General features: G+C 30.1%; 2 protein-coding genes across 2 annotated transcripts; both read left to right on the top strand.

Annotated features, from left to right (window-relative positions):
- The first annotated feature begins 3,413 nt into the window (after positions 1-3,413).
- On the top strand, positions 3,414-4,610 carry LOC142544471 (putative disease resistance protein At1g50180). Its single transcript, XM_075651517.1, has one exon. It carries the CDS (start codon positions 3,414-3,416, stop codon positions 4,608-4,610), a length of 1,197 nt encoding a protein of 398 aa, XP_075507632.1.
- A 12,250-nt stretch (positions 4,611-16,860) lies between these two features.
- Positions 16,861-17,989, top strand: LOC142545018 (protein LIGHT-DEPENDENT SHORT HYPOCOTYLS 4-like). Its single transcript, XM_075652000.1, has one exon. The coding sequence runs from the start codon at positions 17,147-17,149 to the stop codon at positions 17,723-17,725; it is 579 nt and encodes a 192-aa protein (XP_075508115.1). The 5' UTR covers positions 16,861-17,146; the 3' UTR covers positions 17,726-17,989.
- The last annotated feature ends 9,428 nt before the right edge of the window (positions 17,990-27,417 follow it).

Genomic DNA, 27,417 nt, shown 5'->3' on the forward strand with positions numbered 1-27,417 from the left:
AATAAATATGATCAACAATGAAGATAAATTACTCAAGCTAAAGCTCTTCTAGATTCACTACTTTTCTTGGAATTTTCTACGACAGTTCGCCTAACGCGGAGAATTTTTTTAAAAAAAAATAATTTAAAATAGTACAATTTTTATTTTATATTTTGAGAATGAGTACAATTTTTTAATACAAAACAATAATTTTTAAAAATAATTCAATTTAAAAGCATAATGAAATTTACTTTATTTATATATCACTTTTGGAGAATGTTTGCTTCTGATTGAAAAATATGGGATTTTAAAAACCTAGTAATTGTAAGAATTTCAGACATTTTTTGCTTTCATTTGTATTTCATAAATAAATAAACTAATGTATGTATGATAAGTAGATCTCTTGTGAGACGGTCTCACGAATCTTTTATCTGTGAGACGGGTCAACCCTATCGATATTCACAATAAAAACTAATACTCTTAGCATAAAAAATATTACTTTTTCATGAATTGACCCAAATAAGAAATCTGTATCACAAATACGACTCGTAAAACCATATCACACAAGTTTTTCACATGTATTATTTGTTATTTTTTTTAATTTGGACACCATTTGATTTTTTTTATTTGTTTTAACAACAAGCAACTGTATGCTCCGTCACTTTTATAAATATAAATTACATAATAAAACAATTTTATGTTGTTTTTTTGTTGAATATTTGACTGGAAGAATTATATATTTTTCATTTTATCGAGATCTAACAGTTTTACTTGTATTCGGCTGTATAAATTTCCATTTGGCATGTTTTGTCTTTTGTATGTGTTGGAAATTATATCACTTTGAAACTATTTTTTTCCCGAATAGAAACCAAACACGTCTCTTTTTTTATGACGTGGAAATTCACCGTCAGTGTCTTTCGATGAACACAAAGTAAACTTCTAAACTAATGCAGTAGTATGCAAACCATGTTAATTAGGAAAATCACATTGAGCAAGACCTGTCTGACAAGCTTGTTTGAGAAAACGTAATTAGATAATCGAACTTCTGACCATTAGAAAAACCAAACACCCTCTCTTACTTGCAAGTTGAACCAGAATTTTATATAAAATACTATAGACACATTTTCTGTTTATTTGTAGTTATTATTGTTAAATACATATCTTTTCTTTCAGATTCCAAATAATCTACAATTAAACTAAAATTTTGTGGAATTTTCATAAATGATCTCCACGAAACTACCATAATCAATTTTGGTCTTAAATTAATTAATTGATAAAATTAGCCAATTAATTGTGTTAAATTCCAAAAATATCCTTTATCAAATGTTTAGTAAGAAGGCTGGTTTTAAAAATACAATTTCAAGATGGGCTTATAAAATAATTAAATTTCCTAAAAAAATTTCCTCCTCTACTACATTAGGGATTTATTTTTAAAAAAAATATTTGAGGAGATAGTGTATCAATGATCACACATAGATATCTATAGATGACAATTTTTCTTGTAAGTTTAGGTCCCGCGGGGAAAACTTGAAAGAGAGCGGGCTTGGGGACTAATGTTCAGGTTCGGGCTCGAGGATGAGGATGGGTATAGAAATTTGATCCTCACGAGCTCGAGTTTCGGGATTCTCCGAACTCTCCCGGAATTCGAAAGAATCAAGGATACAATTCGTAGGCGGGAATGGAGCGTGAATACCCAAGATTCCATGTATATTCATGCACATAAAGCATAGTGCAAGCTTTTTAATTCCTTGTAATTTTCGAAATTTAAACACCTAGGTATTAGATTTTTATTATTATTTGAAACTGACAAGTTAAATGCTCATTCGAGCCTTATTCTGTCTAATTTCAAGCAAAATCAACCAAACACCAAAACTATTTATCCATTACAATAAACCAATAGTACAAGTACGATTTACCCGTGGAAACAAAAAAAAAAAAACATGTTTAATTGATTTTTAATAACTAAAATATTTGGTGAATATATGATATACAATTTATTAATAGATAAGTAAATGATAATAACATTTCTATAAAGAGTAGATCTCTTGTAATACGTTCTCACGAATCTTTATCTTTGAGACGGGGAAATCTTACTGATATTCACAATAAAAAGTAATATTCTTAGCATAAAAAATAATATTTTTTCATTAATGACCCAAATACGATATTTATCTCACAAAATACGACCCGTGAGACGGATCTCACACAAGATTTTGCCATCTTTAAACTCAAATTCACTTGCACACCAACTTTAATTAACCAAAATTCAGCTTAGTAACATCGGTAAAACGCTGACCTTTTAAAAATATGTCCAGATGTACGTGTTATTTATATTTCACTCTATATTATGTGAATAAATTTATGCACAATCGTGGAACGTGTATGACAGTAAATGATGTGTAAGACTAACAAATTAAATCAATGGTTTTTTTATAGATTTTTTTGGTAATTCATTGTAAATCTTAAATGACTTTGGACATTAATGCATATTGAATTCACAATTTACCAATGGTTTTTCTTTGTTGCTACTAAATTTGGTTGCTAAAATAAGTTGAGTTTTTCATGATTGCTAATGAATATTTAATGTTTTTATCTTATCTTTTCTTTTATTTTACATATAAATACATCACTTTTATAACAAGTTGATTTTTAAATATGAACTAAGAAACATCATATTTTTTTATTTAAATATGTCATTTTGTTTTTGTGAAACTATTTTTTTATTATATATATTTTTTGATGTTTGCGGGTGTTTTTGTGCTTATTATTTTTATTTAACATTGTTTGAAATATTATATGCATAGAAAATTTAAATCATAATGTATCTACATTATTGTGTCTACACGCGTTTGCAAATTTAGAATAAATGTTCATAGTGTGTTTTCCGTGAAATGGGTCAACTCTACCCGTATTTACAATAATAATTAATATTTTACATAAAAAATAATACTTTTTCATTATTGAATCAAATAGGATATTCGTCTCACAAAATGACTCGTGAGCCGTATCACAAAATTTTGTATGTTATCTTATTGATATATCTATTTTATTTAGCAAAATCATAATTGATATTTAATTTAATAAATATTTAGTGGTTTTATTTTAACATTATTATGATAATTTAGTTAATTAAGAGAATTTTATTTGACAAAATTTTGTTTATGTTTATTCCATTTAAGTACATCGTGATTTTGATTTTTATAAAATTCACTATTATGTTATTTTTATTATTTTTTCATGTGAATTATATTTGGATGAAAAATATATTTTCTAATTTGAGAGAAGCTCTAGTTATGTTATAATCACGCGGAAAGTGTCATAGTGAATAAGTTGTGTGAGTGAGTTGAAACTCATTTGGGTAAAGAAACAGCCTGTTTACCATTTAAGACATTGCGATTTTCTGTTTCTGAAGATTCCATTACTTTGTTTCAGCAATGGCGTATGCTGCTCTTGTGTCTCTATTGCAAACTTCGGAGCGGATTCTCGAATTTGATCCATACTTCCTCCCTTGTACTAGGAATAATTTCGAATCTTTTACAGACAGTATTACTTCCCTGATATCTTTTCTTGATGATTGCTCGCCTATTTGCACCCGAGCAACCAATGACTTGATAACAAAGATCAGAGATGCAGCTTATGAAGCAGAAGACGTCCTCGAATCTCTCATCGCCACTCACTTTCTGCACAAGTATGGTAGTGATAGGCATGAGAGATTCGAAAAATTCCCCCGAAGCATGGAAGAAGTGATAAAGAATATCGAATCCGTTGCAAAAAAAGCGAAGAAGATTCAGCAGGATGGAAGTGGCTTGCACGAGCGGGCGATTTATACCATTGCTGGTTTGTCGGGGCCAGCTTCGAGGGGCAGTAAATCCATGGTGGCATTAGACAATGATCTGGAGACAAGGATACTGGAACAACTAGTAGGAGGACGATCGGCGCTTGACATCGTACCGATAGTCGGTATGGGTGGCGTTGGTAAGACAACTCTCGCTTCCATCTTGTTTAATAGTCAGCTGATCAAGGAAACTTTTGACATTCGTGGGTGGGTCACAATATCTCAAACGTATAATGCCCAAGAAATAGTTTTAGCCATTCTAAAAGACATTGGAGTACCCTGCTTGGATGGGCAAAGGAACGGTGAGCAGCGTCTATATCAAAGTTTATATGGTAGAAAGTATTTAATTGTATTGGATGATGTTTGGAGTACACAGGCATTGGATGATATAAAGAAGTCTTTTCCAGAAAATGATAATAATAGTCGAATCATTTTAACGACCAGGCAATCGAAAGTGGCCACATATGCCAACTCTTGTCGCTCTTATCATGATATGAAACTTTTAGATGACGATTCGAGTTGGCGTCTACTTTGTAAGGAGATATTTTTGCATAACGATTGCCCGCCTGATCTGGTTGAAATTGGAAAGCTGATGGCAATACGTTGCCAAGATCTTCCTTTAGCAATATCTGTTATCGCAGGACATCTCAGAAAGGAGAGCATGAGTAAAGAATACTGGAAATATGTTGCCGAAAACTTGAACTCGGTCTTGAAGACTGCCGATGATCTAATCTTAGAGATATTATCTTTAAGTTATGATTACTTGCCCCATCATTTGAACCTAAGAAAAATATGACACATGTTAAAAAGAAGTATCGTGTAAGAATTGGCGAAGGCCATTGCCTACATATTTTGACGAAACTTGCGTACGCAACCTCAACTTTAGAAAATTGAGATGCGTACACGTTTCTTCTTTTGATATTCAGACTCCAATTTTTCTCGTTGATGGTATGAGATGCCTATAAATAGAGACGATTGAAGTCCCTAAGTACACACACCTCATAAGAAATATACACCATCTATTGAGAGGGTGGAGTGCTTAGAAGACATCAACCGAGAAGAAAATCAGAGAAATCAAAATTTTCAATGGCCGGAGGTAACACTCGATTTAAGCTTCCGCATATTGATTTTTCATGTTCATGTATACGTAAAAACATGATTTTGAGAAAAATCTATAACATTTGGTATCAGAGCCGTGATACCTCTGCCTTGAAAATTCGTTTCGTTTTCTGAAAATATGATATCGTAAAGATTTCTTTCTTAAGTTTTTGCATAAAAACAAGAAAATTGAAGATCAGATAAAACAATATTAAGAAACTTACCTTAGAATTGTGTTCTAGATCGGAGTTTGATTTTCTTCCTTGAATCTTGAAAAATGAAATGAGAACTTTTGAGAGGAAAAAAATCCGAGAGGAGAAGTTGCAGAAGAATGGCTTGATGAAGATGAATTAAAAAAAAAATGTAAGCGTCGGCAATTGCAATCACAAGTTGAACAAAATAAATTGCATTCAATTGCTGCAATGTAATAATTGAATGGAAGGACATCCACATGCAATTTTCAATTGTCAATCTCTTGTCGGTAGTTACTATTTTTTTTTAAAAAAAATTAATTAATGCAGGACCCACGGTAATAATTTAGATCTTTTATTATTATTATTGTTTTTTGAATAAAATAATAATAATAATAATAATAATAATAATAAATTTTGTGGGACCCATACCATTTAAAAAAATTGATGTACATTTATTATTATTATTTTTAAAATAAAAATAATAAATAAATAAATAATGTATTTAATGTGTCATTTAGTTATATGTATAATTCGGTATACATATAGCATTTGGTTAAATAATTTGTACACAATAAAATATTCCAAGTTCGACGTAATTTCTAATAAATGTTTAGAAATTATTTTTGCATGTTAAATATAATATCAAATATTATGGATAAGTGTTTGATGTGTACATGCAAATTTAATATTATGTTTGCATTTATTTTTTGAAATTTAAAATGCAAATAATATTGAAAAATAATTGGTACACCAATATTCATATTATGTTCATATTAAATTATATTAAGTTTTTTTATAATTTGAAATGAAAATATCAAGTAAGATATGAATATAATAAAATATTTCAGATATTCACAAATGAACAAATAATCCTCACTTTATCACTACTCTGATTGAAGGGAAAAACTGATGGGGAATGTATTTGTTCATATTAAGTAAAAATGTGAATATAAAGTTATTTAATGAAATTTTTTTGGCTTATAAAGATTCACATAAATGTGAATAATTAAAGTGAATAATAATTATAAGGTGACATGAGAAAACATGATCTGGGGAGTTCTTCATAGATCGGTTTAAACTGCCTTGACTAGCCACTGGTCTCCCTGAGGAACGTTGCTCTGACTAGGAGTTAGGTATTTAAAGGGCCTTAGCACTACCTATCTTTCCTTGGAGCACTCTTGGAAAATGTTAATTATGTTACTAAATAATTATTATATAAAGTATTAAAGTAAAGTCAAAATTTTGTCCAGTGAACCGTATAATTTTAAATAATTGAGGAATAGCCACAACATCCTTAATTATGAAAAATTGTGCATTAAGTGGATTTGGACAACCAAATTGTTAATACATCTTAAAGCTTGAAGGAATTTCTGTACTTGCTCTCGGTCCTTGGCTCCTGAAAATGAAGGAAATGAAGACAATTCATATATATATCTTGCATGGTGAAGACACATGTTTCATTCTTTATTCTGCACGTCACACCGCGGGTGCGCTCACATTGCACCGCGGGTGCGCCGAGCATACTGTAACACTTCCAAAATTTCAGAAGAACGACCGCGGGTGCGCTGGCTTTTGGACCGCGGGTGCGTTTCCCTCTCTGTCCCAACACCGCAGGTGTGGTCACTTTTATGGCGCGGGTGCGGTGTCTCTACTGTACCCCCCAAAACTCAAATTGCAACGTCGCCTCTCCATGTCTGTTCTTCCATTCCCTTATTCATAACATGAGATAACTCAAAAGTATCAAACTAAGATCTCGGGCATTACAAATAGGCCCTTCGATACATTTTTCATTGAACAATCAAATAACCAACGACGACTAATTATTGATCCTATTACTAGGGAAGGAGATGAGAATAATGATTCCGAGAGTGATGATGATGATGATGATGATCTAACTGATAGTATTGATTCATCTGATGAAGCTTCTCCAGGTACTGGTTCAGATGATAAAAATTGGGAGAATTACAATGTTTCGGAGCATGATAGTGATTCAGAGGACGACAATGTTTCGGAACATGATAGTGATAAAAATTGGGAGAAAGACAATGTTTCGGAGCATGATGATGCAAGTAGCGAGAGCTTTCATTCTTCCTGAGGACGACAATGAATATCCTTCCGATATTATTCAAGAAATGTCACTTATCCGATCTTTTCTATATCATTACGACGATGATATTGTTTATGATGTTGACGATGAGCATGCAAGTGATACTACATCAATCCTTAGATTATTCTCAGGATTGCTCAAGGTATTGTACGTCTGTAGGCTAGATACCGATGAGTTTCCAGTACAAGTTCTAGAGCTAGTTAACTTGAGATACCTTGAGCTCGGGTATGTTAATCAAGTCCCTCCCTCGTTATGTAGACTATGGAATCTGCAGACCTTAATAATTAAGTCACAATTCGAAATATATCTACTGCTCGAAGTCTGGGAGATGCCACAGTTAAGACATCTCCAGATTAACTACTGTTTTCTTCCAGAAGTTCTTAATTTTCAAGTTAGTGAGACAGACACGTGGGGTTTTAAAGGCCTTCAAACACTCTCAAATGTAACAAATTTCAGGTGCACAGAGGAGGTCTTTACAAGAATCTTGCATCTCAAAAAGCTAAAAATTAGTTTTACGCGTAAATATTTTCCTGATTGGTCATTTCACTGTCTAAACAATCTTGCCCAACTGCGTGAACTTGAATCTTTATGCTGCAAGTTCTAGGCCAAGCCAAACGAAACTCTTGTGCGAAACATCAGCTTCCCGTCTTCGTTAAAAGAGTTGGTATTAAGGGGCTGCAGGATCCCTTGGGAAAAGATGACCATTATTGGTATGTTGCCCAATCTTGAAGTTCTCAAGCTGAAGGATAGAGCCTTTGTAGCTAGGATCGTTATGGGAGTCGAATGACGACGAATTCAGCAAACTTAAGAGCCTATCAATCGAAGTTTCGAGGGATCTAAAGGAGTGGCGAGCCGAGGATTACCATTTTCCACTTCTCCGCCACCTTTTGCTTCGACAATGCATTGCTCTAGAGGCAATCCCATGCGGAATAGGAGAAGTTTCGACACTTGAAATAATCGAGTTGCACGGATGTATGTCTAGTGTCGTGTCTTCCGTGAAGGACATGCTTGGGGAAGACAGTGAAATTATACTCAAAGTTTCTAACATGCAAAAGCCAAAGGTCTATCAATGAATTGAGATTCTGTGTTAGCTTTCCCCGGATTGTTATACTTTCACAATTGATTCAAAAGTGCAATATTGTTATATATATTTATTTTTTTATATTATTTTAAGAAAACTCCCCCTTTTTTTATGACGTCAAAATCTACAATTGATATCCTTCGATGTATATTGAATAAATTTCCTAACTAACGCAATAACATACAAACCACGTTAGTTAGGAAAACTACACTGAGAAAACTCCGTGTGACAATATTGTTTGAAAAAATGTTGTTAAAAAATCGAACTCTTGATCACTAATCAATTACTCATATACTCCACAAACTTCAATACTCTTCGGGAAAACGAAACATCCCTATTATTTGTATGTTGAACCAGAATTTTATATAAAATAAAATAGATATATTTTCTGTTTATTTGTAGTTATTACGTTAAATACATATTTTGTCTTTAGATTCCCAATAATCTACAATTAAACTAAAATTTTGTGGAATTTTCATAAATGGTCTCTAGGAAACTACCATAATCAATTTTGGTCTTAAATGAGTTTAATTGATCAAATTAGCCTATTAATTATGTTAAATTCCAAAAATATCTTTTATTAATTTATCTCTTTTTTTTATATTCTTTATGTACTTTTTCTCTTGCTGCATATACAAATTCATAATCACAAATTATATTCTACTAATTACCCAATGATATTTTATGGAAAAATAAGAAGACCTTTTCAAATAAAATCACAAAAAAACAACAGTGCCAGATAACAACGGATATCAACAATGGCTAACAAGAACGATATGACTCAACATAAATGTCATAACAGTATGCCCTATGCTAAATGCCAATAATATGTCACAGTAATAAACTATATCACAACAAAGACATTTAACAATTTACAATAGTCAACAAATCATAGACGTGCATACAGAATGACAATTAAAACATAATTTATGTTTTATCGCCGTATGTTGTCGAGCTGTAACATACCTATACCAGCTTGACAAATCCAATATCGACTTTATTTCAAAATCTTCGGCCCACACAAAAACAACAATAAACCGATCATGAAAACTATATTCTATTCTAATGTCCGATTTGACACTAAAGAGCATAAAATTCATATCTCGCTAAATATTAACTCAAATCAATATCCGCCAATTGGAAATAAAAGATACTCGAATATCTAACTTTTTCCAGTTGAAACCATATTCAAATTCTCAATCATTTGAACTCAACATTACATTGAACCCAAGATATCAAATCTGCTCTCGGGTAAAATTCCCGCCACTGAGCAGTTCCAGAAAAACGATTATAACTTGCACAATTCTTACTGTAATTGAACGATTCAAGTCTCAATTTGAAGACAAGACATAGCTCTACAACTTTCATTTTAACCAAAAATCCAGAATCCAAATGCACGAAGGTCAAAATCCCAAATTACAGTAGGTATTGTACAAAGCTCAATTCCAGAATTCGATTTTGACACATTTTGGTAGAAAAATCATATTGAAATTGTCTTTTTATTGAAATTCGATGATTCCAGCGGCTCTAGAAATCTAATTGAACCACAAGTCAAAATTCTTAGCGCACAATACACAAAACCCCGAAATTCAGAAGCACAAAAACTGGAACTCACCAAAACTACTGCAGAGAAACAAGGCTCACCAAATAGAGTTTCGATTTGCTTGCTTCCTTGCTCAAAATTTGCTTTTTATGGCTTGAATCGAAGCCTAGGATGTTAGGAAGACAACCCTTCAAGAATTTTTGAGTTTCGACTTAGGACGGAGGAGATATCGAGACTTTGCCGCAGCTGCTCCAAGGGTGAGGGGAAATGGGGTTGGCTTCCTTCTTTCTTCTTTCCCCCTTTTCCTTCCTCTTTCTATAAATGGGGTGTGTGTGTGTTGTATGTATAAATATAATAATTTGTCACCAAAAATAGTAACTCAAGCTCATTTATCCCGGTTTTGCATTTATTTTACTCTCGTGTATTATTTAAATTCTATATGTATTTTATATCGTTAAATTCTCCGATATTCTAAAATACATATTTTTAACACACTTCTTAAATTTATTTGGCATAAATAATTATTTTAATTTACAACGCAATAATAATTATAATTATGTCAAATTACCATATAATTAATTACAGGGCCTTATAAACTGGGTCAGTGGAAGCTCCGACCATGCATGTATCCAAATATGAGAATTAACTGCTTCTAAAAAGATGATATATGGAAGATAAAATCATGAGTATACCTTTGTCTTATTAGAATACATTCTTGGACAACTGGAGATGACAATGTACATTGATTAGTCAAATGATCTTCTGAAATGTCGGGCTGCTATGTGTACATATTGACTTATTTTTCCAGCATAACAACCAGAGATTACAATGCAACTTGAGTTTACTTATGCACTCTGATTTAAGTCTTGGAAACAGCTTGATATTGATTGAGAGATGCAACCTGAATTTTAACTTGTAAATACAAAGAAATAGCATCTAGATCTATAAACAACTTGATATTGTTTTTTATCACCAAGATTGAGATAATAATTCAATTTCACATAGAAATTAAAATAGAAGCAATAACTAGTTTAATTATTCATGAATGAATTTTTTTAATTCTTTATTCTTATGTGTACTTTTAATTTAAGGATATTGATAAATTTATTTTTTTTCTTTGAGTAGATAATATTATTAGTGATTTAATTTAGAAATTAATAATTTAATTTATAAATTAAGAACTATTCATAAACATGTATACTTAAGAAAAGAGAGAACGATATATTTGCAAGGGGAGATCCATTAATATTTGAAGTTACCAAGTTAAAAGCCTTTTTTTTGGGGATCAATTGAGATTCCATTAAATTGGCAATTATTTAATTTAACTGTACTTATTTTCATTGTTATAATTAATATACTTTCAAATCTTGTTCACCACTTGAAATAATTTAATTTTCCTCTATAAATCATGCATTTCATATTCCCATGTTTTACGTAATTGGATCTCTGCCTTATTTCCTCCAAATGTCAAAATTAACAGTGTCAAATGGGTAAAGCATCAACGTTGATAAATAATAAAAATATTAAGAAGTTAGTTATATTTTATAAGACTGAACACTTGTCGCATTATAAAAAATTATAGCTATAAGTAAAGATGTAACTCGAAACTTTTAAAACGTATAACAACTCAAAAATCACATGTTGATTGCTTCCTAATGATCCATAATCATTTTCTTTCCAATAATTACACTCATTTCAATCTATATGGTTGTTTTATAAATAGCTATAATTAATGGTAATGATATAATTTAAATAAATTAAATCGAAAAACAAATTTCACGTGTTAATTAATATCTCCTAATATGGTCAATCATTGCTCCAAACATTTTTTTTAAAATTCCCGATTTAAAAGAAAAAGGAATATAAATCATTTTTTGATACTTTTTTCGGTGTGTTTAAACTATTCGTCTCGATCCTCATATTATCATTGGCCCTTTTTTTTTTTTTTAATTGGAGTAGTTTGTATTTTTATTTTATTTTGTAATGATATAGTTATCAAGTAAATCATTAGACTACATTTTCTTGAATTTATTCAATGTAATATTTTGTACTTTTAATCATAAAATGAACTTTTTTACTGTTTACTGCATCATCTATGCTTAAAGTTTGAATCTAATTCGATGTGTTTGTGCTAGTGCATCATATATTGCACATAGTTTAGAATTTGGTCCGTAAATTTTCTTTTTTTATCCTCTAAATTTTCAAAATTTCTGATATGTTTCGTGACGTGCCTCTTTAGCACTCCAAAAAAATAAACTAAAAACAAAAAAATATACATGACTAAGACTCGATTTTGATAATTAGTCGGAGGACGAAAACAGAAGAGCTTAAGAAATTTGGTGTCCACGTAAACCTAATTCCTCGGACACTTGACAAGAGCTCAAGAATCTAATTACTTTAGTTATCATATACTACACAGCCCATCATATTTGTTGAATAATTTGAGTTTTAAAGTACCAGGATGCCAACATTAATTGCGCTATGCAAAATTTCTTTTGAGTTTTCTTGGTACAAATTAATTGAAAGCCAATGAATTTAATAAATAAATAAGCAATCAAATGTATTTTTTTTTTATTTACCAATCATGTCACATTTTAAAGTATTTAAAAATTAAAAAACCCATCAGTAATTCTCCTCAAGTGTCAAAATGACACTACCAATTCATTTTAATTTTCCTTTTGAAGTTTGAGAAATGACAAACATGGTGTATCCGTTTTCAATAGAAAATTTATAATTTTGATTTTGTATATTTATCTTTTTAATTTATTGTCAAATTTCACTCTTAAACTGTCATATTTGTTTTTATTTTGCTTTTTCAAATTTTAGTTTTTTTATGACACGAAGTTGACGCTGCCCGCTGACGTCTCACTACAATAATAAATGGCTATTGTGACACTTTTTGGTAGACATTTTAATTAAATGTTGTTACAAATACTTAATAATGACACTTGTAAAAAATTAATAATGTGTAAAATAAAAAATATATTAAATTAGTTATCCCAACATTTTTAATTGATGTCATTTTTTATACGAAGAGAAACAATTATTTTCCCACATCGTAAAAAATCATTAAAAAACTAAAAATTGTCACTATAAATAAATGTGAGAATATTTGTGTTGGATAAATATTAGAGGAGGAAAAATAATTGTTTCCCTCCATATAAAAAATACATCAATTAAAAATGTCAGGATAACTAATCTAATATGTTTTTTTATTCCCACATTTATTTTATCTATTTTTCCCTCCTCCTATATTTATCCAACCCAAATATTCTCACATTTGTTATTGTCACTATAAATAACATACACGACACTTTTAGTTGTCATTATAAATGATTTTAACAATCATATAAATTTGTCATTATTAGTATAATAATAAGGCATGCATAAATGTATTTAAAACATGAGTTTTTCCTGACATTTAAAATTGTCATTATATGAATAATTAGTAACACGTATGAAGTTGTCATTAACATCTTATAATGACATTTAAAAATGTCAGGAAGTTTAAGACGACATTGTAATAGAGGGCATTTGTTGGAGGTGTCACTAAAACTTAAATGTCACTAAATATTGAATATGATGACATTTAAGAATGTCACCATAAGTATTTATTCTTGTAGTGTCTATAGTGTACAATCAGCACTGAAAAAATGTCTAAAATTACCAAATTTGAAAAATAATATTTTTACAAATGACAAGTTAGATAATCAATTTTCTACTTGAGGACTGTGACTTATAATCATAATAATTTCACACAGATGGCATCTGCTCCGGAGATATTTATAATCTTTCAAAAATTATAAATACAATATCAGTTTAATTTGTAAGTTATCAGTCTTTTTCGTCAAGGAAGACTTATATATATAGTTTCGTGTGTGTGGGTCTATATATATATATATATATATATATATAGGTAAAAACTTGTGTGAGACGGTTTCACGGGTCGTATTTTCTGAGACAGATTTTTTATTTAGGTCATCCATAAAAAAAATATTATTTTTTATGCTAAGAATATTACTTTTTATTGTGAATATCGGTATGATTGACCGTCTCACAGATAAAGATTCGTGAGACCGTCTCACAAGAGACATACTCATATATATATATATATATGATAGAAGGTCATCACACGCATGTTCAATTTAATATTATTTCGACAAATTTTAACTCAACTTCAAGCTATAATTTATAAGCAGTATTTGGTAACAAAACAACTGTTGTTTTCCCCTTTGATTCATGGTGATTATTGACTTCACATGTTTGATTGATTTTGATTAATATAATCTGAGAAAAGCTGAACAATTATTGAGATATTTTCACCAAATTCTTGATTTATATGTTCATGAATAATTATTCCCTCTTTGTTTGTTTGTTTTTAATTGGCACTACTCATTTGAAGGTAAAATTGTGAATTAAGATATATATATTTCTTATTTTTCCCTGTTAATCTCATATTATGGACTTCAGAGGTGATAGATCAAGGATTGTGATGAGATACGGAATTTTGGCCGTTCAATTTGTCAAAATTTGGTCTTCACAAAAGACTTATATTCTCACATTCACTCCTTTTTTCGCATTAGTCTTGCGACAAATATATCAACAATATCTAATGTTATGACGATACTCTGCCAAAAAAATGGCTATATTAAGTGTATAATAAACCAATTTATTGTGCTGATAGTCTAATAACGAATTTCAAATAAATATATTATAAAAATATTATTTAGCCCAATTCAAGGGACGGATTTTGCTTATATGTATGTAAATTTAGTTATTGTCGTTTCGAATAATGCATCATTTTATGTTGCTATTATTGAATCATGTTTGAGTTTAATAAGTATTTGACACCAATTAATATAACAGTAGGTCTCTTGTAAAACCATCTCACATACTTATATTCATGATATGGGGTCGAACCGACTCATATCTAAGATGAACATTAATATTTTTAACATAAAAAATAATATTTTTTTATGAATTGAATCGGGTTGAAATTTTTTTTTTTACAAATTGGCCGTGAGGTACACTCACAATAGTTTTTGTGTTAATGTAAATTAAGATTTTCTTGATCACTCAGTGTATTTTATGTTGAAACATATAGATGATCAAAAAAAGTGAACATAATTTGAATATAAAAGTATTCAAATGATTTTCTAAGACGGTAATTTCCAATTTTTAATATTTTAACGTTAACATATTAATTGTATATATAGATATGGGTAATTCTATACAAAAAACTAACTTCAAATATGCTCCATAAGATGTACCAAATGAAATACCAAAATTTGTGCTTAAAAATAAATTAATTTTAAATTAAAAAAACTAATTATTATTTAAAAATTAATAAAAATACCAGTGATTTTTCAAGCACAAAAGCATCCCCTCGCCGACTCAGTAAAAATTGTTGAATTAGCTTCTAGAAATTGAACTGTTACATAACCAGGCTTTTCGAGATATCTAGTCATATTTTGTTTTCTTCTTTCTTTCGGTAAAATTACGTTTTGTGTGATTGAATTTAAAAATATCATCGGAATAAAATTGTAGGAACGTTGTTTTTTACATTCTTTATGCTTGAATATTTGCAATTTTAGTTTATTAAAATTGAGTTTTAGTCATATGTCTTTCTGTTAAGATCGCTGGTGGTGCTTTAAAAGGGGTGAGTAAAGCACTACGTATTTTGAATTTATTTTCTTCAGGAGACCTCCAGTGATATTAATAGCAGAAATCTGATTTCGATCTTTAAATGTCAGTAAGCAATTGAGAAATGTGGAATGAGTCTACTGAACTTTGTCAACAATAATAGAAGTAATATGGAAGTTCGAAAGATAAGGATTTCTACTCTTTTTATTTTGTTTCCAGAAGGTATTCACTAAAAGACTATGATATTTACATCTTATGTAAAACACTCTTCAGTAGGACTTAACACTGCCTATTGAAACTCTTAGTATTAACTTCTTTACAACCTACACACTGACTTCTGATCAGAAATTTTATTATGTACAATAATGAGATACATAGAACTAGTAGAAGATAGCACGAGATGATATCTTTGAAGATTTGATAAAATTTGTATGAGTGTGCTTCTGAATAATAAGATATGTTCACGTTGAGTGTGTTTTTCTTTTATTTTTTTTACTTGCTGAAATATGTTATGACTTTATATAGGTGATATCCAAACATTCGGATCTGAATGACTATAAATTGGTAATATTAAGATCATTAATGCACTTGTCCAATTTGTCAAATATAATTGTCCTACTACAAAAGCAGAAAGCAACATTAATTGCTTGACAATGTCTGTCAAATCAATCAGAAGGTATCCACTTTAATTAGAATGTTGAACATTTTCCGAAAGTTCTTTCTGTTTGATTTTATGCATGAATAAGTACGAGGATGTAATCAATGCCCATAAATGACTGCTGTCAAGATTCAGTAGTATGCGGATGTTCGGTAATTGCTTGTCTTTTAAATTTGGTATTCTCTGAACGCTTAGCAGATTATCGGTTACTGGCTACTGAATTTTTTCGGATGGTTGAATTTAATAATCTTGAGTTAATTACGGTTAACTGATCATCACCAAAACTTAAATTTTCCCACACTTACGTTTGTAATTTTGATATTTTATATTGTAATTTTAGTCATTTTGGTGTGAGCTAAAGTGCTTACATGACACTTGACACATGAGTGTCATGTCAGCATCACTTCGACGGCACTTGAAAAAATAAGTAAAATGACAAAAATAACAAAGATAACGAATTAGAACTGAGTTTTGACAATATAAATTATTAAAATCACAATCACAAATAAACAAATATCTAGGACGAAATTTACGACTTTTCTCGTTATTTCTTATGATCTCTAAAATCATCTTCGCCTCCCAAACCTCACCCTACTTATCTCAAGTGGCAATGTGTTTTTATTTCCCAAAAAATCCTAATAATGTACCTCCAAATATCCTAATCAACGTAACTTGACTAAACGGCCACCCACCCCCACCCTTACCCAATCATTACTGTTACCACAGTGTCTCCCCCTTTTCTAGGGAAAAATCATCCAATCCCTTCACGTGTCTGCACATAAGAACTAAGCAATAAAGCTTAACAAACATCATAGAAATGACCAACTTTTTCTAGGACTGATCAAACATAAATTTACCCAAAAACTATATTAATTATCTTCTTCCATACCTTAAACCACCAATATTTTCTCCTCCAATTTCTTGAAATTCTATTAAACTTCATGATCAAGAACATTACACTACATTTTCTTTAACCCTAGAGGCACAGACAAGCATACATACCGAGAAATGAAGTCATCGACCCCAGAAATTATCAATTTCACCATCACCACCGACACGGCCGCCGCACAAGCCTCCGGTAGCTTAACCTCCGCCTCCCCCTCGTCCGCCTCTGCCACATCCCCGACGACCACAAGCCGATACGAGAACCAAAAGCGCCGAGACTGGAACACCTTCGGCCAGTACCTCCGCAACCACCGTCCCCCACTCTCACTCGCTCGTTGCAGCGGCGCCCACGTCCTCGAATTCCTCCGGTACCTGGATCAGTTCGGAAAAACGAAGGTCCACACCCCGATCTGTCCCTTTTACGGGCACCCGAACCCGCCGGCCCCTTGCCCATGCCCGCTGCGCCAGGCCTGGGGCAGCCTCGATGCTCTCATAGGTCGCCTGCGGGCAGCTTACGAGGAGAATGGAGGCAAGCCCGAAGCAAACCCTTTTGGAGCTCGGGCAGTCAGGCTTTATTTACGCGAAGTTCGTGATTCACAGGCCAAGGCAAGAGGGATTAGTTATGAAAAGAAGAAGAGAAAGAAGCCGCCGCCCTCTGCTACCGGTGGCTCTTCCTCCATGCCACCGCCGAGTCAATGTTAGTACGATGGACATGCAATATATTACATATATATATATAGGATATCTGCCACCAGCTCAGCTACGAGTCCAGTAAAAGGTACCCTAAGTTTTCCATTTGTGTAAGAATTAAGCTTTAATATATTTCTTTTTTTTTGGAAATAAAAAAAAAAATTGGTAAACAAAGTTATATGATATTTGATGATGTGCTACCATAAAAATGCTTCTTTATCTAATTTTTGCACTTTTTTTTTTATTACAAAAGAGAGTTTTCAGTAGTTTAATTTCTGTATTTGAATACTCCTATTTAATTTCTCTGCATATGTCTTGATTTCTTGGAAAATCCAGTTTGTTATACGCCATGCAAGACTGTGAATCGAAGCGGGGGTAAAACGAAATCAATAGAGATCATATAGACTTGAATTAACTATAATGTTTTTTAGACTATCGATATTGAATAAATTTTGATTATAATCACCTTGAAGCTATATTAATAAATGAATTTGACATAAAATTAAGGAAATTTCTTGATCAGTATTATCTGTGCACAGATTTGCTAGTGTCTTCTTTTAAACTACACAAATTGACTAAGAGAATTTTTTTTGTTAAATTTCAAGATTCAAATTGACCAAGAGATTGAATAGTAGTAGTGATGGAAGGGTGAAGTACTGCTCTTGTACTATTGAATGAACATTGGTAGATTCCTCATCTCATTTCAAGAATAATATTGAAGTACTTTACCACCTTATGGTTATAATTTGTATGATACCCACCAGTTTTCCCACCTGATATTACTCGAGTAAATTGCAAAATTCACATCTTTTGTGATTTTTCTCATGCCACTTTCATAAATTCTTAATTAAGAGATAGTAAACAATCTAACTTTTTATTACACTTGGTCATCTTGGGATAAATTGGGTAGAGAGATATACGAGGTTAACGATTTATTCGCCTCTACCCTTTGGGCATATTATCCAAAAATATTCATATAATTGATGTATATGAGCTACATATGTTTTTTCATGTTTTCCGGTGCATTATAGCACATGAAAAAACGACGTGATCCCGAGTAACCATTAGATCAACCGGTCAAACGAACCGAGTTTAACATATTCTCCTGCATACCGAGCAGATTAATTTTGCTCTGAATTGGTCCCTTCTTGGAGTTTACATGCAACCGTAGCATAGTTTAAGTGTTTTTGCCTAAAATTTCGAAGTCATCGCTTTTACTGATCTGAAATGGTAGTTTTTTAGGTACTGTGACACACTGTACTGTTTAACCAACAAACATGTCATGAATGAGTGTACAAATACAGAAAACTAAAGGCTTGTCTTTTGGGGTACAAATGCATAGCCATTTATGACATTTTATAGATTTGCATATCATGTTTTGTGTCTTTTCTTTATTATATAAAGATTTCTTTTATAGGTGTTGGCAAATCAACAAGATAGTGGTTGAAAATTAGATTTAAAAAAAATAATAATAAGAGGAAAAACTTGTCATTTCATAAAGATTGAGTGTCTTCTAAATCTATGTCAAACAATTACATGATACATTATTTTATGCCTAAAAATTACAATGTTAGTCCATGTATATTATTTATTTGTGATTTTGGTTCGATATCTTATCGAATTTCCGTTTCATTTGTGTGTTTTTTAATTTTTGGTAATTTTATTTTTATTGAGAGTGGTGAGGTAGCACTGCAGACGTCAACGTCATGTTCGACCATCATCACGTTACAAGATAACTAAAAAACAAACAAAATTAACTGATTAAAATTGAAAATTGATAACATCGAATATTAAAATTGTAATTTTCTCTTTTTGATTCAGAATATTAAACTAATACGTATGAGGGTATTATACTAAAACCTACCTAGTGGTGAGAAAATAAGTAAACAATAAATTATTGTGAAACAAAGAAGTGAATTAGGGTAAGAGTTTTAATTACACCAAGGGAGTTTATATTAACTACGCCAGGGGAAGAGGGGGAAGGGGGGGTTTGTTTTAGCATTTCAATAATTTTCTTAGACATTTAATTAACATTCGTAGTCATGTTAGTACACCGACAAAAATCAGGTTGAACGTGAAAAATGAACCAATTGATTGACAAAAATCAAATTTTGACTAATTAAAAAAGTAAAATATTGTCTAGATCATCTTAAATGACATTTTTTTAAAGTTTTCTAAAACAAAATGACTTGGTAAAATCAAGACATCTTGAGCACAAATTGGCATGTTTATTATTAATAAGGGTTATATGTGTGTATGTACTCATATTAATTAATTAACTCTTTTGAATATTTAAATTTAGTTAGGTATTCTTTCAAGGCTAGGCCCTAGCTAGCTAGCTATCTTGATCTACATGTGGGAAGAAATTAAAGAAGAAAAATCTCAATCTTTCAAGATCCATTCATTTTATTAATTTGTTGGTATCCAAGAAACACATGTGACCTAACTTTGCATCAACCACCAACAATTTTGTGACGCTAGATTACATCTCTTCTTATATTTATATTATTTCAAATTTTCTCACATAAAATTTATTATTATCTACATCAATTATTGATATTTTATTAATATTATTAACTATTAGTTTTTATTTATTTTCCCCAAATTGATTACAAAAAATATTTTGATGAATTAATTTAGCAGCATGAGATCAAGAATCTTCATGGAATATTTGGGACCCATATGGTAGAACTTTATTTAACCATTTTCTTATAATATTATCTCTAGGTTATTTAATTTATTAAATATATTGATAGTGGACTTACTGTTTTCATTTATATATATATATAATATATATATATATATATATTATTTATATTTATATATATTTTAAAGTACGGACGTAATCTTATTCATTTTTTAATGGTGATTATTTTCATATATAATATTATGTCGGCAATTTCGTTACATGCTTAATCTATGATAATAGAAAACTTTTTTAGCAACAAGGTTACAGAAATAACATATGGATAAAACAATTATTTATTAATAATTAATTATGTTACCGAGAAATTGCTACATATGTAATTGTTTTCCCTAGGTTAAATGTATACTGCCGAAAATACCACGATTATCAATTACTAGCTAGTGAATCTTCGTACCATACTCATTTAAATATACTAGGTAAAGACACGTGCGACGCACGTGAAAATACATTTCTATTATCAATAATTGTTGTTAAAGAAATGAGATCAGAAGAGATTAATTAAAAAAAAAATTATATATTAATGATTCATGTTATATTAGTCGATAGAAAATGAGTAATGCTACATGTGCAACCAAATTTGTACAATGATTCTTACAATTCAAAAAAATCAATACAAAAATTTCATTTATCAAAACCTCATGATAAATTAAATATAAAATCTCATTAGATAATAACAAAATCTCACGATATAATTGTTATAAATATCGCAGTACGATATATTAGTTGTACCTTTAGCATTATCCGTAGGAAATTCAATGTAATATAATTTGTACTACATGTATTATTGTTTAAAAATTTTATGTGTTATAAATCTAAGGTTATTCTTGAATGGAAGGATTTCAAATCATGGATTTCAATACATTCAAATGTATTTTTGTTATTTAGAAAAATAACATCATAAACTTCAAATCCACTCATTTCATGTTTATATAGTAGTATTTCATGTTAGTTATGATATTTTTCAAGTCCACCCAAAAATAGTGTTATTTGAAATTTATTCTACTTTATATAAATTATAATATGTAAATAAGTAATGTGTAGATTCAAAATTTGATATATTGTTTCATTGTTAACAATAAAATTATAATTCTAATCCATAAATTTGAAATCAATTTATCCAAGTGCAATCTAAATAAATTAATAATTGTTGAAAAACATATTAGTAATAAATATTATAATTTTGTATAAATTAGACATTGGAGAAAATATAATATAAAATTGATATCACAATAGTTATTAAAATTAAATTTGAGAGAAGAAAAAAGTATAATACATAACGTTGACCACTTATTTTACCACGTGTTATTGATTTATGAAAAATAAAAATATAATATAGATAATATATTCTAAACCTTAAATTAAATTATTGCGTCAAATGTTTTCTTCATATTTTCAATTTATATTGCTTTCACTATTTTTTTGTCATCATTTTTTTCTTCTCTGTGAAAAACAATATTCTCGCCATTTTCATTAGCAAATCTTATGAGGAAAAATGTATATTCTTCTCTATATGATGCCTCTACAAATCTCCACACAATTAAGTGTTTTGTAGAAAAAAAAAAGTTTGTTTCATCAAGCAAATAAAACCAAAGAATTTTGTTATTTCAGTATTCTACAAATTATATTTATTTTTTGTAAATATTTTAACTTAATCTAAAAGCAATAAAATTAATGAATTTTGGTTATTCTATCTTCTAGACAACTGACAAAATATGATTTAATTAACATTTTATTATATTTATCAAAAAGTGTTCAACTCTTAAAGATATAACATATTTATGCAATATGTTATTTAAATACAAAAATACAAAATTACGATAACATATTTTTTTTATATTTCATACTATATTATTGGAAGTATTAAATTTGAATATATTCATTTTTTTCTGAGAAACTTCTTGCATATATAACTCATTCAAAAGATTATAGATTTACAAAATAAAACAATTCATATTCAATTTAATATTTTGTGAAAAATATATGTTCACTTCATCTACAAGCAAATAAAAACAAATAAATTTGACATTTCTTATTATCAATCTTAACTCATAAGGAGAAATATTGAGCAATAATGAATAATTTTTGTAAAGATTTATTCATAAAAATTTTAAAAATTTACCTTCAAAGATATGTCATTTCAGATTATACAAATCTATAATTGATTTACTTATATCCATCCTTTATAAAAATACATCTTCGTCAATTGCAAGATCATCAAATAAGTAATTGTTATAGGATCTGATCTTTACAAAGACGAAAAATAGTTAAAGTTAGTAAAACTGTCTGTATTCAATCAAATATTGTTAAATTTTAATAATAAACTAAGGCTTTGAAAAATATTAGTTGGATTTTTTTATAAAGAAAAATAGATAGAATAAATACTCACGAAATATTTATAAGATCATCTTTCTTCTATATCCAATAATGCTTTGTATCATTTTTGTAAAACGTAATTAACCGTCAAACCTTCTTCATAACACCAACCCACATGATTTAATTATTTGGCTTCATTATTTTAATTCGTCGTTTTAAATTAATTATTCTCAATTAATTCAAAATAGAGGATATTTAATATCATGTCCTTACACAAATTATGCTTTTTGTGGAAAAAATTCACTATATTTACAACCAAATAAAACAAAAGAATTTTTGTATTTCAATATTGTACAAACTAATTTTTTTGGGAAAAAATTATTTTCGCTTCATCTATAAACAAATAAAACCCATGATTTTTTGTATTTCAATATTCTCAAATTAATATTTTGCGGAAAAAAATATGTTCAATTCATCTACAAGAAAATAAAAACCAAAGAATTTTGGAGTTTCAATCTTCTTGGCAACTTGATCCTTGCCTAGCATACGTAGATTGATAATCTTGACATCATAATAATTGATTTTACAAAAACTTCCTCACCAAATTAAAGATAAAATTCTTGCATATATATATAAAATCATTCAAAAGATTATAAATCTACAAAATAAAATAAATCACATTCAAACAAATATTTTTGTGAAAAACATTTGTTTACTTCATCTACAAGTAAATAAAAACCAAATAACTTAGCTTTGACTTTATCTATGGAGAAGTAGTGAGTATTGCTAATGAATAAATTTTATAAAAATTTATTTATCATAATTTTAAAAATTTACATTCAAAGATATATCTTTTAATGTTACAAAAACTATAACTGATTTGTCAATATATATCTCTTATAAAAATAATCATTCGTTAATTGCAAGAATCTCTCATAAAATAATTGTTATAGTTTTTAGCCTTTAAAAAGAGGAAAATATAGTTAAAATCAATACAAATATATTATTCAATCTTATATCGTTAAATTTTCATAATAAACCAATGCTTTGAACAATATTAGTTGACTTTCTTTTTTATAAAGAAATATAGATAAAATAAATATCAATAAAATATTTATTAGGATTATCTATATTTATAGCTGATAGTTCTTGTATCATTTTGTAAATGTAATTAAATATCGAACCTTCTTCATGACACCAACCTTGTTAAAACAAAATTAGTTTAATTATTTGGCTTCATTAATTTAATTCTTTATTTTAAAATAATTAATCTTAATGAACGTAAAATAAAAGATATTTAACATCATATCATTATACAAATTAAGTTTTTGTGAAAAAAATATTTTCACTTTATTTACAAGAAAATAAAACAAAAGAATTTTGTTATTTTAATCTTCTATAAATTAACTTTTTTGTGAAAAAATCTACAAATTAAGTTTTTTGTGAAAAAAATCTTTTTCACTTCATCTATAAGCAAATAAAACCAATATATTTTGGTATTTCAATCTTTTCAAATTAATATTTTTTGTGAAAAAAGTTTGTTCAATTCATCTACAAGAAAATAAAATCAAAGAATTTTAAAGTTTCAGTTTTTTTGGCAACTTGATCATTATCTAACATAAATGTAGTTTGACAATTTTGTCCTTATCATAATAACTGATTTGACAAAAACATCCTCACTAAATTTTTCATGTATGTACAAACTAAGGACAAAGTTGACAATACACAATAGAAAAACTTTGACATTGATTCACACTTTTATAATATGTATAGATAGATTTATATTTCGATATAAAATATAATTTTAAATATTAAAAGTATAATGATAGCCAAGTAATATTTTGAAAAAGTTGTGCTTTTATGTTTGAATTTTAAATTCTTTACGTTTAGTTTTTTTTTTTTAAATAAAACTGATGGTACGTATATAGGAAAAAAATATTTAAAAAATAAAATTAAGACATCTTTCTATGTCAAAGTAAGTATGCTAAGAATTTGGTCAAGAAATTTGCAAATGAAAACATCAAATACATGAGAACACATATGGGCTTGAGTAAAAAATTGTGCAAAGATGATGTTGTCGAAAATGTTGACAACACTCTATACCGCATCATCATAGGTAGCATTCTGTATTTGACAGCCAATCGACCTGACATCATGTTTAGTGTATGTTTGTGTGCTAGATATCAAGTCAATCCTAAAATTTCTCATATAAAAGCTGTGAAGCGTATCTTACGTTACATAGCAGGAACTATTAATCTAGGACTATTTGGTAGGCTTTTCTGATGTTGATTAGGCTGGTGATTTAGATGATAGAAAAGTTGTAACGTCCTAAAAATTTGAAGGTCCGCGTGAGCCACATGCATGCAAGTTATTAAATTTCTTTCGTATTTTATTAAATTGTTTTAAAGCATTAAATGCATCTTTATTCCATGAAATTGTGTAATTCATGATTTATTTAAAGTTCATGCAATCTAGGGTCTTATTTTAAATTATGTGTTTAATTATTTTGTGCATTTTATGTATAATTCATTCATGAAATTTTAAAAGTTCATGCATTAGGGTTTATAGGTGCATTTCACGTTCGATCGAGGATCAGAGTCCGGAGATTTCTCAGGAAAATTATTTTATTACACGATTTGTTTTATATATTAATTTTAAAACATTTTAAGTGTATTTTTCAAAAATGGGATTTTATTTGGGTATTTTTAACCGCAGTGTTTTAGTTTTTACAGTACGCAAAATTTATCGAATCTGGGGACTTTTTAATAATTCGGTTAATATTTTCAAAATCTTTTCAACACGAAATATTTTTCAGGAGTGCGTTGGGATTTAATGGGCCTACTTTTAGGCTTGTTGAGCTTAAATATCGGTTTTAAATCTTTAAAATAATATTAGGGCCCATTAATAGGTTAATTAGTCATTTAATTGTTATATAATGCACCCTTAATCCTAAACCTAGCCACTTTGCACCTCTCAGCAGCCGACACCCCCACTCAAAATTTCCTCCCCTTCGGTTTCAGAGAAAGCACCAGCTGAAGGCCACGTTTTTGGCTTCTTGTTGCAAAGAAAAAAATCTCCGGCTCCCTCGAGTCATTCTTGTTCTTCCACGCATCATAAGGCACGCATGTATCATTTATTTCTGCTTCATACACGCCATATATTCGCTGTAAATTTCAGTATTTTATGAAAAGCTTATGATCTATGTCATGCTAATATCTTTGAAGGAACTTTACATGAAAACTTGCATGTTTCATTTTCTTTCTCACGTTTTCTTTCTTTCTACTGATTTCCTGGTGCGAGGGGCCGCGGTTCTTGAGTATCTAGAGGTTGCTGGTGGTGTCAAGTCGCTGGCATGGGGTTTAGAAATCGGCTGGACGTGTACGAGTGGAGAGCCGAGAGTTTGGAGCAAGAGGGGCGATCGGGTCCTACGTTTAGTGTGCAGCCGTTTTATTTTCTTTGAGTTTGGTTTAGTTTAGATGAGTCACTAAGGTTCTAATAGTGTGTCTTGAGGGCTGGACAGGTGGTGCTGTAGGGGAGGACCGATGTGTGAGGGGTTGGGCCATGAGTAGGTTGGTGATTGCTCAAAGGAAGGGTGGCCGAGAAAACTATTTAATACAGCAGGTTTAGCCGTGGGTTAAGGGGCTGATTTTGGGGAGATTAGGGGCTGTTAGAGTGTGTTTTAAGGATGGGTTAAGTTTGGGAAAATTTGGTTTAGTTTCGGTTCAATTCGGGTTAAAACCGGGACCCCGGTCCAAGTTTTGAAACGAATCGGTTAAGTTGTATTATGAGCTCGAGTTTACGTCTAGGAATACTTTTAATTATGTTTTGGGATATTTTAAGGAGTTCCGTAAGCTTCGGGTCAATTTTAGAGGTCCAGGGATGAAACGATAATTTTTGGGTTGACAAGGGCAAAATGGTCATTTTGCATCCGGGGTGAGGTTTTGGTCCTGGCAGCGCCTGAGCACAAATTATGATATTTTTAAATGTTCATGCATCACGTTTATGATTTTTACGAAATTATGATAAATACGGTGCATGCTTGATTTAAAAGAAAAATTATGTATATGCATACTTTTATTAAGTGATGAATATGATGACACGTTTTGAAGGAAGTGATTTAGTTGTGACTAACACGATGACACGATGATATGATTGGAGATATCGTGAGGGAAAAGGCCCCAGAGGGAGCCCGTTTACGGGAGAAAGCCCCAGAGGGAGCCCGACGATCGTATTTCCATTGACATGATATGATGACATGATAGGCTCGGGCTCAGTTGACGGGTGAGAGTGTCGCTGATGTCCCCCGCCGCCGGGTACCGCGGTTACACGTAGATGGATCCATCGACTGACATGATGACATAATGATACGAAAGTCACAGCTAATGAACGGAATTCAAATTAAGATTTTAACACGTATATGCTGATACGATGATACATGCTATTACCATATTTTGACAGGTCACAGTTACGCATATGATATGATAACATGATGAGACATGTTTTGACACGTTACGATTTTACACGACATGCTTATGATCATGTTTTTAAGCTCATGAAACGTATTTTGATTATGCTATTTTTCACTGCTGTGTGCTACGTATATGTACTTGTTATTACTGGTACAGGTGTGTTGAGTCATTAGACTCACTAGGCGTGTGTGATGCAGGTGAGCATTTTGGGTAGG

The sequence above is a fragment of the Primulina tabacum genome, chromosome 5 (genome assembly GCF_025594145.1).
Source record: "Primulina tabacum isolate GXHZ01 chromosome 5, ASM2559414v2, whole genome shotgun sequence".
NCBI classification, from domain to species: domain Eukaryota; kingdom Viridiplantae; phylum Streptophyta; class Magnoliopsida; order Lamiales; family Gesneriaceae; genus Primulina; species Primulina tabacum.